The sequence below is a fragment of the Mus caroli genome, chromosome 2 (genome assembly GCF_900094665.2).
Source record: "Mus caroli chromosome 2, CAROLI_EIJ_v1.1, whole genome shotgun sequence".
Taxonomy (NCBI): Eukaryota; Metazoa; Chordata; class Mammalia; order Rodentia; family Muridae; genus Mus; species Mus caroli.
In genome coordinates, this window is record NC_034571.1 from 70,822,369 (window position 1) to 70,836,915 (window position 14,547).

The 14,547-nt window shown below is 43.4% G+C and overlaps 1 protein-coding gene across 2 annotated transcripts in view; it reads right to left on the reverse strand.

The window, feature by feature from the left end:
* Pde11a (phosphodiesterase 11A) overlaps window positions 1-14,547 on the reverse strand; it is a 350,512-nt gene that overhangs the window by 18,101 nt on the left and 317,864 nt on the right. For both annotated transcript variants that reach the window (XM_021181980.2, XM_029474559.1), the window contains exon 19: window positions 10,564-10,647. In XM_021181980.2, coding sequence (XP_021037639.1) covers window positions 10,564-10,647 — 84 coding nt within the window. The remainder of the gene's footprint in view (window positions 1-10,563; window positions 10,648-14,547) is intronic.

Consider the following 14,547-nt stretch of genomic DNA (forward strand, 5'->3'; position numbering starts at 1 on the left):
CTTTCTTTCTTTCTTTCTTTCTTTCTTTCTTTCTTTCTTTCTTTCTTTCAAAAAAATGTAACTTTTATTATCTATACATTTGATGTTCCGAGTCACCATTAAACCAAAATTATTAAATTTGTAGACATTTCCCAAAGATTAACTTAATTGTATTATTAATTTCTACTAAAAATGTGGTGAGCAAATGAATGCTCAGAAGGAAGATGTGTATTAACTAACCTTAAGAAAATTAAACGTAAGCTTGACAGTCAGTTCTTATAGATACTGAAAGATAACTTTTACCTTTCACTATTAGTTGAACCTTAACTAAACATCTTACTTCTTTCCCCTCTATTTTCCTGACCCAAGTTCTAACTTTGTTTCTAGCACAGATTATACATGCTGAGGGAGTAAAAGATATTCTTTCATTAATGATGTGTGTTTATGAATATAAATTTTGATACCTATGATTGAACAATACACTTACCATATAATTCTATTCTGTAGAATGGGAGAATATATATTTCATTCTTGCCTATTAGTTTGCAAGGCACTCAGTGACAGAAGTGCGTATTAGTTGTAACGTGGTAACTTGTGCTTCCTGTTTCTGTCACACTCTGCACTTGCACTATTGAGCCAGTTCCAGGACACCAGATAACAGCAAGCACAGAGCATCTCCTGAGGGCACGTGGAAGGACCATCAGCTCAGTTAGTGTGTGTGACTGCTGTAGGGCCAGCAGTCTGTGTAGATCTGTGTAGACACAGATCGTTACCATGTGCTACTAAGGAAAGCCACTGAGAGTCCAGAGGCTACAAAGTGTCTACCTCTCAGGGAAAAAGGAAGATTTATTTATTTATTTAAAAGTTGTCTCTTGTTTTCTGTGCTTTTGTATGTCCTCAATTCTTTTGTTTCCCTTTTCTGTGTCTATTTTTTGTACTAGACCTTCTCCTCAGCTCTGCTGCAGCTCTTCTCTGTACACACTTAAAGACAAGGTACTGAAGGAGCCAGTCAAGGCTGGCTGGAAGGAGAGAGGGAGCGAGGGGCTGGAGAGCTGTGCTGGGAGATGGGTGGGCTTGGTTTTAAGGACATTCTGCAAGGATATGATTCATCGAGACTCCCTGTGCAAGTCTCGGCAGATCTCTCTGCTCTGGCTGTTCCGACACCCTACAGAGGCACAGGGCCTTTCATATGCTTTACAGGTTCAAACAGGGCCATGGATGTAGGTGTCCAGCCAGTCATCCTACTGACACTTCAGTTCAGGTGTGGGGTTCCCATGTCAGTGTTCTGGGAGAACTCTCTGATCTCCTAAGCTGGCAGCAGTACAGAGGCTGCTTATCTGGCTAAGCGTATCAGGGCAGATTGCTGGGACCCTAAGGGTCAACTTCTAGACTTCTTTCATTTTTCTAGACTCAACTCAAGAATTGTGCAAAGCATGGTGCCCTCCTTAGAATAAGCTGACCGCCTATCCCCTGGTACCCATGAATATAAACAGATATGGAAATAGAGTCTCTGAAGATGGATGATATCAAGATGATATAGAACTAGGGTGGGCCCGATATCCAGTGGCTGGTGTTCTCTTTTTTAATTTACTTTATGTGTGTATGTATGTGCCTGAGTGTGTGTAAGTGTATCACACGTGTTCAGGAGTCCAAGGGGGTCAAACAACAGTGGTGGATCCCCTGGAACTGGAGTTAGAGGTAGTTGTAGGCTGTGTGGGTAATAGGAAGCAACCTGGGTTCTCTGCAAGAGCCGCATGTGCTCATAACCACTGAGATATCTCTCTCCAGTTCCCATAGTTTGTTAACATAACTTGTTGTGTGCATGTATGTGATGGTATGTGTGTGTGCGTGTGTGTGTAAGGAGGTCCCCAATCTGTGGCAATTGGTTCTCTTCTTCTATTATGAGGGTGTCAAGGATTAAACTTAGTTCATCACACATGGCCATAAGTGCCTTCAGTAACTGAGCCATCTCATTGCCTGCCTCAATCCCCAGTGTTTTTAGCAAGATCAGGTAAAAACTTCTGCTTCTGTAGAGAGAATGTCCACAAGCCAAGAAGGGCCAGAACTGCAAGGAAGAAGTCAGGAGAAAAGCCTGGAAAGTTCTTCCCTCACAGCCCCAGAAGGAACCAAGCAGGAATGTGTCACCTTTACCTTGCACTCCCCGTAAGCTCCAACGATGGCGGCCCACCACACGAACATTAAACCGTGTAAAATTTCAAGCCCTTACAATGCAGAAAGCAACCATTTCTTATCCTGGCAAAGATTCCACATGCCATGGCTTTCCTCCTCTACCCCTTCTCCCTCCCTCTCTTGGTTCCTTCCATCTTTTATCTTTTTTTCCATTTGAAAGCAGTAAACAAACGGAGGGTCACGAAAAGAAAATGCAAAACAGAATTATGCATCCTCTCTAGGGTAGACAACGCCAAGCCTTGAATGGACATGGAGTTAGGTGGCTTTCTGAGTGGCTCATGAGTTCCAGCACACTGTTTTAGAAGATTTAAACTGGTCAGCAGAGTATGCAGAAGAAGATCCAGTCTTCAGTTCTAGCCTCAAAAGCCTTACTAGGGAGAAGATCATTGTTTTTGTATAGATTCTAATATAGATTCATGATGGCCATTTTTGAGCTTATAAAATACATATGAATAAACTAGACTAAGTACTGCTGTGTGAAGAGCCATTTTTTTCTAAGTTGCACGACATAAAACGAATGAAAAGCCCTTCTATTTACAAGCACAAGTACACAGACATGGTTCCTGTATCAACTAGAATTCCTATTCAAGGGTGGAAAAGTCTCTACAAAACAATCACCCTGACACATGAGGTGCTGAGGAAGAATTCTGAGATACAGGCTCAAGTGTGAGATGTCTTTATTCAGAGAGCAGGGCAGGCCTTGTGCTAAGGACCGCCTTGCCATCAGCACGACACCCCGAGGGCACGCTAGTGTGTGATGTTTGTGCCACTGAATGTTCAGTTTGAAGAAAAGTCTTCTAAGCCGATTAGACTTTGAGTTTTAATCCTGATATGTTGGATGTCTTTTTTTTTTACATTATAAATTTCTGAAATCATGAACATACAATATACCACACAGTCTCCTGGACCATCTGTATGGTGTGTGTTACCCCAAGTCAATTAACTTGAATATTAAAATAACTAGGGGATTGTATTTCTGGTACCACCGTGTAAAAGAAAATTTGACATATTTCTCAGCTGAAAAAGTCCAGGTTCTGAAATCTTCATGGCTATAAACTGGTGCTTTACAGTGGAATTAAGAGCCAATTCAACCATGATGAGAACCAAACCACCTTCTATAAAGATACCATAGGCCATATACTTTAGATCATGGGCAGGGGTATAACGGTGCATATTCTGCTGAAAGGAGTTTTATGTCTTTTGATGATAACTTAAAATGACATTATAACCCTTCTTCCTACCTGTCACTGCTCATAATTATTCTGTGCTACTGTATCCAGTCATTCATTTTCTATCTTTTTATTCATTCATTCAGCAAACACTTACTGAGCAGCTCTGCTATTCCAGGTGCTGGGACAGAATCCAGTCTCATGGGGGAAAGGGACAGAAAGGCCCAGATCACACCCTGAGTGGCCCAGTGGGAGACAGTGGCCAGTGTTGTGTGGGGTTGGGGGGGTAGAGAGGTGGAGCTTTATAGATGGTCCTCTGGGCAGAGAGGAGAGGGAAGGAAATGCTGGCAAGGTGGGGGTGGGGTGGGGTGGGGTGGTGGCAGCGAGATTTAGGGAGTCATCCTGGGCTTTGGAGCAAACTGTGCTTGAGCAAGCAAGTGGGCAAGTGATAAGAGGCAGGGCTAAGAGAGGTGGAAGGTGGAGAGGAGGGGCCTAGAATGGAAGGAGAAGGCATCAACTCTAAGCCAGAGTGTCTGGAAGATATGCTTAGCAGTAGGAACCGGGTATCAGACTTTCCCTCCCTCTGTCTCTCTCCCCCTCCTTCCTTCTGTCTCTTCCCCTCTCCATTCCTTTCCTCTCCTTTCCCCTCACTTCCCTTCTCCACCCCCCCCCCACTCCCATCTTGATCAATGCAGCAAAGCTTAGGAGATAGCTCATAGCAGAAAGGCTTCTGAAAGTTTATGGAAACATCCGTGTGGATGTCTGCAGTGCCCTCTCTCTCCTGATTGGCTAAGAACATACGGGATATTTTGGAAGGGGGCGGGTTTTACTAGGAGCACTTAGGTTCGGGTGTAGCTTATGTATCAAGGATGGGATTCTGACAGAAGGAAAGCAGCGCATTTTCTACTCAGAGCCAGGCTGCCTTGGCTCCTCATGTGGAAACATACCCAACATTCCTACCTCTTTCAGGTAAATGGAGGTTCAGAAACACCAACTGTCTTCTTAGCTTTGAGAAGAGCCTGCCTGCCAGCTCACAGGAGGACAGAGCCCATGAGACAGACAAGCAAGAGGACACTTGACAGTCTTCTAATGTGTGTGTTATGGAAGGAGGAGAGAAAAATACAGGGGAAAGAGGAGCAGGTAGAAAGAAGGGAGGACTATATAGGAGGAGGGGGGTGAGGTGCCCCTACCTTGGCGGTACCTTCCTTGGTGGACACTCTCTGGAAGGGGAGAGGGCCTGTTTCTGGAACCTCAAGAGAAATCCAGAAAGGGGGCAGAATTATCCTCCAGCAAGATGGCACCACCCAAGCAACAGATCCAAGGGACTTGGTAGGTAGTAGCCTTGGGCCTGGGAGGGACTGAGCAAGTCTCAAAGAACCAGGGTGGGATGGGGACAGAGGGTGTAGGACAGGAGGTGTGGGGACTTCAGACACTAGGGCTAGAGGCCAGAGTCTTCACAGGTCTGATTACATCCGTGCCCTTCATGGTGAGATACCACCCTGCCCCCCCCCCCCCCCCCCCCCCCCCCCCCGTGTGCTCTCCTTTGTAAAGATAAGAAAGAAACGTTCCCCAACCATATCTTCTTTTCATCCACTGGAACAGTAAACGCCAGAGAAAATATGTACAGGAAGGGATCCCTCCCTTCTTTCTGCCTCTTAGTTTTCAAAATGTCTCATAGAAATGGCCTTTCTTTGCGGGCTTTTAAAGTACATACTATGTTATGCTCTGACCAGTCACTCTGCAGCTCATTAGCTCTTTTTCCTAGAAAAAAAAAAAATCAGACACGAGTCATGAACCACCAGGGCACACTGAGTTGTTTCTTTACAGACTTTCCTCGGTATCTAGAGAGGTTGTCTTTTATAACCTCTTTTCTAGTTTATTGGTCTCTCACTCGCAGTCTCCATACTTTCAAGTATATTATACTACATATATTTTAAATTTTATTTTATGTGTACGGGTGTGCTGGCTAGTTTTATGACAACTTCACACACACTAGAGTCATTCAGGAAGAGGGAGCCTCAGTTAAAAGAAAAAAAAAAAAACCCCTACCACATTGGCTTCTGGGCCAGACTGTGGTGTGTTTTCTTGATTGGTGGTGATGTGGGAGGGTCCAGCTCACTGTGGGTGGTCCTGGGTACTATAAAAGAGCAGACTGAGCAAGCCATGAGGACCAAGGCAGTAAACAGTGTTTCCCCAATGACCTCTGTCTCAATGCCTGACTCCAGGTTCCTGTCCTGACATCTCTCAAAACTCACCAATAGGACCCTAACTAGGACAATGGGTGTTTTGCCTACAATTCTCTGAATCTACCATTTGTGTGCCTGGTTCCCTTGAAGGTCAGAAGAGGATGTCCGATCCCTTGGAACCATAGTTACAGATGGTTGTGAGCTGCCACATGGATGCTGGGAATTGAACCCAGGTCCCCTGAAACAGCAGGCAGTGCTCTCGACAGCTGATCCATCTCGCCATTCCTCAAATGGGTTTCCATTGAAGGGATAGCACACCAATTCCAGAATCATATTTTGAAGATCCCCCCTCCCACTTTTCCTAGAGAGCACATTAATGGTTCTGCCAGGTGGACTGTATATTCAAGATGATTATTACAACCAAGGTTAGAATAAATAAATAAATAAATAAATACATACATACATAAATTCCAAGTTAATTCTGACTTAACATCAGAAGTCCCGTCATGGTTATTAAAGATGAGGTCTCATATATTTCCACATGGGCTCCAGCTCACTATGTAGCAGAGGCTGCCCTTAGGCTTCTGGTCCTCCTGCCTCCATCTCCCTACTGAGGGATTATAGCATTATAGTTGTGCAGGGCCAGGGTTGGTTTACAAGATGCTGGGTATTAAATTTCAGGGTAACCCTTTCGCTCTGTCTGAGGAAATCTATCCCCCCAAATCAAAAGCCAGTTTGGGATGAGCCGAAGCTCTGATGACCTTGAACAAACTGTCAATAAACAGATGTATCATACCTCCGTGCCTCATTGGCATTCCTAGGCACACTGAAGTTCAAGTTGAGAACAGAAATAAGTGGCGGAAAACTTTGTTTGCTCCCACAAACAGCAGCTCAGAAGAGAATACGACAGGGGAGGGGGGTGTGTTTCTGTTTACCCCTAAGGCTGCCTCCGCAGTGACTCCAAACTTTGATAGTGTCTTTTTTTTCCTTCTTCTTTCTGACTTTTTTTTTCTTCCAAAGATGTTGAGCAGCAGGCTAATGGCTCCCCAGCAGGGTGTAAAGACAGCAGAAATCTCCAGAATCAGATGTCAATGTATTCCTCTAAGATATCCTGCTAGGACAGAACTAACTAACCAGGGCTTTAGACTTCTCCTGGGGAACACGCTTTAATGCTCCCCGCCTGCTCTGGGCCTCCTAGATGCCTCCTGATTAAAATGCTGTCACAGATAAATCATGGCTTCTGCCTGCTCGCTGTCCCCCCCCTCTCTCTCCCTTATCTCTCTTTGTTTTTTGTTTTTTCCCCCCCGAAAGTTTAGAATCCCAAGTTTTAAAACACAAACGTGTAGACAGCCCTGTCCTGTCATGTCTTCTGTCACGGTCCAGAGAGACGGGTGTGGTCCCCACTGTACCCTCCCATCTGATCTACAGTAAGAGCTAAATCGATATCACGAGTGTTTGACCTTTATTTAAGATGAAAATAGCCAGACTCATTTCTAGGGTGCATGGGGTCTGAGTGTTATTGTTTGTTGGCTTTACTTATATATAGTATTTAATTATATAATTAATCAACCACTCTACCACAAGACACAACCCCAGCCCTATATGCTTCTGTCAGCCACTTCAGCCCAATTATTTAATCCTTTGGTAGTTTCCCAAGAATAGATTTTAGAGTGAGACTTCCCTGTGGTTTTCCTTCTACATATTTGCAGATTGCTTGGAGACTAACACTATCCAATAGACCAGAGTTTTGACTTTCAGCAAATGGGTGTCAGGATGTACTGGTGTGGGTCAGGCCTCTTCAGGCACCTGGGGAGAGTCGCAGTCTTTCCCCTTTGCTTGGAGGTGATCTGAATTCAACCACCAGGAGCACAAGCAGAAAGTGCTTGATCAATGTTTGTCAAGAAGAATCCTTTTAAAGCCACAAAGTAAAACTGAGTTACCCAGTGAAACTCAATCGAGTGAAGTTGCTGCTTTTAACTCATACATCCTCTGCCCAGTGATTGGTCACCTCCTCCTGCTGCAACTCCCAGCCAGCCCTGCCCTGTACAGAGCATCCTCCAGCCTCCCCAGCCTCCACCCATAACTCCATGCTCCATGTTCCAGGCAGAGGACCATCCCAACCCTTTCCACCACAGTCTCTTTACACAAGACTCTACACGAGTGTCTTGCACCCATGCCTGCCATCTTGGAGCCCATGAGTTTGCATGTTTTATATCTTTTGAGTACTATTCTTTGCCCTTTTGCCATGCCCCTGGGGGGTCATCTTAGCAAAACCAAACTGGATTTTTCCACTTTGTATTTCCAACCGTGTGATGCTGGCCTCTGCATAGCAGGGATTTCTGCCAGCTGCAGACCACCTTACTTGCCATCTGATCTCTCAGAACCACATTATTGCAATTTTTCCCTGTTCTAAACCCAAATGGCCTTTCTGGGACAACCCTACTTGTCCCAAACACTTTGCCTTAGGGACCAGAGTCACATCGGCTACTTTCTTTGTAGCTGCATCGAGATTGTTGTCTTCCCTATAGCCGCAATTCCTGCCCAGGGACTAAATACTCCACTTCACTTTGGGAGCAACATCAGTTAGTGTGAGATAGCCCACTGAACAGTACTGTGGGGGAGTCAACATCACACAGGATAGAACGCAACGAAGACCATGAGCGGTTATTTCAATGCTGGCTGTATTTTCAGTTTGGTAGTTCTTGAACAGTGGTTTCAAGACCTTATAAAGAATTCACAACCGAAATTGTGAAATTAAAAAAAAAATAGTGGTGACTAGAAACCGAAAAAGAGCAAGATCTTCATTTCCTGTTGCGTGACAAGGTGACAGCAGTGAGCTCTGAGTATCAGCTTATGAGCAAGTTTCTCCACGGTTCCCTTTAGGGTGACATGGCTTTTTTTTTTTTTAAGATTTATTTATTATGTATATGACATTCTGCCTACAAGTATGCCTGCTGGCCAGAAGAGAGCACCAGATCTCATTATAGATGGTTATAAGCCACCATGTGGTTGCTGGGATTTGAACTCACAATCTCTAGAAGAGCAGGCAATGCTCTTAACCGCTGAGCCATCTCTCCAGGCCTGACATGGCTTTTAATAGAGAAAAACAAACAAACAAACAAACAAAAACAACGGGGAGAAAATTACATCAGAAGTAGGAATTGGGCAGCTGGAAAGTTGCCATGCTAATGCAAAGGTCGAAGCTGACTGAAAAGGACAGGGAATAAATGTGCAGGTATGTCACCTCACCTGTGTGTCCCATGTCCTGCCGATGAAAACATCTAACCTCAAAGATGAGTAATGAGTACATGAAAAAAATTGGGACGCTACATTTGTGCTGTGGCGTATTATTCCCAAATCTTCAATGTTAATTTTAATGTTTAATTTTAATTCAATGTTTAATTTTAAGTAACTTCCCTCTTAACCCAAAGATTTGGATGCGCTCGGTAGCGAGGCCATAGTAGGCTCAATGAACTGCACATCAGCAATGGAACTATGGACTCAGTGTGCGAGCCCCATGCAGAACCTTAGCAGCACGTGGAGTGCGGGTTTCACTTCCAGTGAGAGAAATTTATTAAGTAAAAGATTAACTTCTCCAGCCCACTAACGCCTATCACAGGGACCGGAGTACCATCAAACCATAACCTCATGTGGGCAACCAAAGACAACTCAGCAAAGCAGAAGGTCCTTGGCTCAGTACCTGTGGGCTCTCCATGGGGGCCTTTGCTTATTCAATGTCAAGGATCAGGGAGCAGACAGGAAGAAAAGAGAGTTAGGATTTTCTATAATAAAGTATATCATTCTTATCCAATCTTTCATTATTAGATGAGAGAATATTATAGTCATTTGTAACCATAACAATTGATTTTAGATTATTCTAAAACTGTATCTGACTGGTTTTATGATATTGGGCATTTAATGGATTATACGAAACAAGTGAATTTACTTTGATCATTTGTGGTTATTAAAGTTACATTTCTGTCTCGAAGACGATATTCTAATTTGTTTGTTTTCAGGGGACTGTGACAGGTCTCTAAAAGTACTGAAAATGAAGTGGCGGATAAGTTTGAGACTTAATGGCTTTGAGGTCCTTAAAAAACAATCCTGTGTTCTTAATGGAGTGGCAGATAGTGAGGCACTAAAGAGGCTTTGCCTATTGAGTGCATCTCTTTTTGAAGTTAGGCTCAGACTGATTGAGCTAGGTCGGGGGTAAAGAACTCACTGGGGTTTCCAGATGAAAGCAAACGCTTAGCAGCAGAATTAAAAGCCAATGCACACCAAACTCTTAGTGCAAACGGATGCCAGCCCCGATCCAAACTCAAAAAGCAGAATGTGAACCATTTCAAGCTGACACATTGTCTCCTTGCCCCGGGCGGGTTCTGCACCAGGCAGTGAAGCAACAACTCATTAGTGGTCTCACTCCGTATTCACTGCTTGGCACACTTATGTTTGCTTAAAGAAGGAGGCAGATTTTGAAGATGTAAGCTGCTTCCCCCACAAAGCCCAGTGGTCCAGACCCTGGGGTCAGAGCAGAAAGACGTGTTTGATGAAACTCTGGTGTTTCTCATGATATTAATAACATTTAAAAAGCAAAAAGATTTCCATCTGAGATATGCAGTTAATCAAGGCTAAATATGCTTCTTTCTCACTAGACTTCTCCAAGCCTTCGATATTTTAATGTTTATGGGAGTTTCCTTAGTTACTGGGCCTTTGAGCTATTTTTTTTCCCCTTTGAGAGGTGGTACAGACTGCGGCTGCATCTTTGTGTTTCACGGGGCAGCATTTGGGGAATGAAGAGACAAAATATTATAGTCCCTGGCTTACAGACAAGGAAGGTGAGGCCATGGAGATTACAGTTTAGAAAGCGGTAGAGAACTGATGTTGCCATTTTCTAAGCACTAGCTCTTGGGTCAGAAATTAGAAGCAACTTTACAGTTTGTAGCCTGCGAATGTCTCCAAAATCACGTTTCTGAACAGACCTTACCTAGGCTCTCCTCTACCTCAGGCAGGACAGACAGACACTCACAAGTCAGCAGTACCTGATACAAAGGCATGCAGATGCTATCAATCCACTCCAGCTGCAACCGAGGCAGTTCATCTTTCCGGTTCCGGTCAAAAATAGCCTAGAGCAAGGAAGCAGAAACCTGGCTTTTATTCACTGGAGTATTTTACAGTCACTTCGTCAGACAACAGTTCAGATTTTACCAACAGGATATTTCACAAATCCCGGACCTTACTCATAGCTTCTTTTCTGTATCTATGATAAGAAATAAAGTTATCTTCACATTTCTTATGAGGTTTGTAAGTGGATTTATTTGAACTTTATGGCTTGCAACACCTGAGGGCCAAAATCTGTCTGCAGATACAGGTAATTGTTACTAAATCAAGTCACCAGGTCACTGGGAATTGGGTACAAGTTAAGGGAAAGGGAGACACATTTTATTGCCACAAAAATAATGTGGGCTTTCCTTTCTGTAGAAAGAAGTCAGATTGGAAAAACTCCTTAACAGTGATTCTCTCTCTCTTTCTTGCCTTCCTTTTTATTAAACATAGATTCTTTTCCATTTATGGATTTTAAGGGTTGGGTACTATCGGCAATCATGTGTTTTCCCGTAAGGTTCTGTAATTAGTAGGTGACTAAGTTTTTGTCCTTGGATGGGTGGTGGCAGCAGGCATCCATCCTTTCTTCATATCAGCCTTTAAATTTTATGACATTATAATGCTTGATATAATTTATATGCATTTCTAAAAGCCACAGTGATTTATTTCTATTGGGGAGACTTCAATCAACTGGGATTAGAGGGTTAAAATCTATTTCTTAAGACACAGCCACCTCAACTCTAGTGAGAATGTCTTTCTCTTTGTTCTTTAAGAGTGAGGCCAGAGCCCGTGATACTACCTTGTGTCACTTGATCTGGAAGAGGGGCGCTGCCTAGTTATAATGCGTCTTATTGAAAAGCTAGATGAGAGGTGACACTCACACCATTTTGGTGCTTATAGCAGTCATGAGGGCAGGTTCAAGCCTTGCTCTTAGTCCTGAGATCTTGGAAAGACTGCATCCTTCAGACGGACAAGCCTCAGCGGGCGTATGTGTGGTGGACATAGCTGGTGACTAAATCTGAGGGGAAAAAAATCTCTATAGTAGGTAGAAAGCCATTGATGCCCCCAGGGCTCTGCTTATCATTTTCCAGAAATGGCTGGAATTCATAGAAGACTGTGGAATATGTTGGAGAAAGTGACAACTCTTCTGAAATGCATAAAGCTTGCTTTAAATACGTCCCTTTAAAAACCTCTGTGTGTCTATACAGGCTGTGCCACTATAACAAAATACCAGAGGCCGAGTAACTTTATAAAGAAAAAGGTTTGTTTGGCTCATAGTTGTGGAGGCTGGAGTGCCTGCATCTGTTGCTGGCCTTCTTGATGGGGTCCCCAAGTGTTATAGGATATCATATGGCACTAGGCAAGGAACACACGTTTATATCTTCTGGTGTCTCTCCCCTTCCTATCCACACTAATTTGGTCATGGGCTCCCCCTAACAAACTTATCTAGTCCTAATAAGCTCTCAAAGGCCACGCCTCTCCCCACCACAGCTGGATTGAGCTCCCATGCTCTCAGTACTCACACTGGAGATTAGGTTTTAATACATGTAGCCCCAGGGCTCAGACCACATCCAAACCATAAGCAGTCTGATTCATTTTCTGCATAGACATTTTTCTACCCGAGTTATTTATTTAGTTGTCTGCTTCTGATGAGTATTCTATAAAAATACTTTTTTTTAAATTTCAAGAAATTTCAGTATACACACAGAACATTATAATTATCAGCACACATAATTTCAAAATTCGTATCAATAATAGCAATGCTATCTTGCAAACCTCTAGCCTTATGCGAGCAGCAACTTATTTCCTGCATGCACAGGTTTGCCTATTTAATTTGCATGACTCCTTTAAATTGAGCCATATGTACAAGTGTACACAGTCTCCATGGCCTTTCGAGATTGGCATTGGCTTCTCCTCCTCTTCTTCTTCTTCCTCCTCCTCCCCCTGCTCTTCCTTCTTCATTTTTGAGACAGGGTTTCTCTGTGTAGCTCTGGTTGTCCTGGAACTCACTCTGTAGACCAGGCTGGCCTTGAATCCCCCTGCCTCACCTCTGGAGTGCTGAGATTGAAGGTGTGTGCTATCCCACCCAGAAAGACTGGCTTTTTTTCATTTAACATAATTTTTAAAGGTATCCAGGTAGCATATGTCAACATCTCATTCATCCACTTTTCTCATAATTTTCATGTTGCATTTCAGTCATATATAGAGATATATGACATTTTGTGTATTAGTTCATCCCTGTTGATGGACATTTGAGTTGTTTCCACTTCCTGGCTGCTATGATTTGCTGGTGTGAACAGTTTGTGTGCAAGTTTCTTTTGTGTGGGTGTGTATCTTATTTTCTTGGTGGATAAACCTAGAAGTGAATTCTTGAGTTATATGGTAACTCCATTTTGAACTTTTTATATTAATTAGACATTACTTTTTAAATTGATGATGGTGGTGATGATGATGATGGTGGGTGTGCAGAAGTGAGAGGACAGCCTTCGGGAGTTGGCTCTCTCCTTTCTCAGTGCGATCCAGGGGTTGAACTCAGGTTGGGTCTTGCACAGTCTATACTTCACCCACCCTGCCATCTTGCCAGCACTATGTCTAACTTTCTGAGGGATTCGAGGTGGTTTTTAAAGTAGCTGCACTAGCTTCTTACATTTCTTCTCATGTCTCACAGAGTCCTAGCTTCTCTGAAAACATACTAGCGTTTGTACTGTCTGTCTTTTAAATAATGGTCCACTTTGTGAGTGTGATGTGGTACCTCACAGTGGTTCCAATTTGCATTTTCGTGATGGTTAAAGATTCTTAGCAATCTTTTTGTGTGCTTATTGGCTATGTGCTTGTTCATGAGCATGCTCATAAGTGAAATGTGTGCTTAAGTGCTTATTCATGACTATTTCCCAACAGCTGACGAGGGCCTAGGGGCCTCATTTCTGGATACACTGTGTTGAGCTTCAAGCTTGACACACGCCAGTACTCAAGCCTGTTTTATCACTCAACTCACCGCCCCTAACACAAACCCTCTGACTGTGGTCCAGCCAGCTTCAGCATGGTCTCAGAAAGTTACCGGGGTGATTCTGGACCATACACGGTAGGGGTGATTTCTAAAAACCAAAGGATGAGAAAGCAAGTAGTGTCAGCTCTGGGCACATTACAGACATTTCTGATGCTGGGTCCATGAGGGAAAGCTAGACTCATCCCAAGGAGACAGCTATGTTAAGTAGCCTCTTGTGAGGAGAGAGTAGCATTTATAGCTATAGATCTACCATGAAATTAATTTCATTTATGTCTCAAGAGAAGGCCTTAGCTGAGCCTACAGAGAAAGAAAGGTTCAGTCCTGTAACGCTGCGCCTGCCAGCTCCAAACACCAGCCATTTATTTTTTTCTCCCATTTAACTAAATGACCTATGCTGCCGCCTTGTAAACCCTGCCAAGAGTGAGTGCCCCAAGAACGGTTTTTAGAGGGAAGGAAAAGCTTTTATTTTAATGTAGCTGTGTAGCCTAGAGAAATGTGGGTTATAGGTTTTACAAATGAACTATATGCATTCTAAACCAACGGGTTTCATTTCAAAACAAAATCTGGTATGAGCATCAGAAAGAATAAAATGTGTTTTCAACCCCATACAAACTAAGGAGGTTGGTGCATTTTCAACCTTTTTGGTCCTCTAGACTTTTACAGAGAAGCAACTGACAGAAGAGTCAACCTGAGAAAGGCTGCTAGCTGTGGTTTCAGTCAAGTGAAACTGTTCCGGGTAGGAAAGGGTCCTGCTACCTTCTCTGGTGTCTGAATTTTAGCAAGGTGGGGTGTGTGAAAACTCAAAGAGCTTACTAATATTGCCAAATATCAAGGCGACCTGGAATCCTCAAAAAGAGACATTCTTGACAACAGAAGCACACTGTGTGTTCCATTAAACCTACTGAGTGTGCTGCAA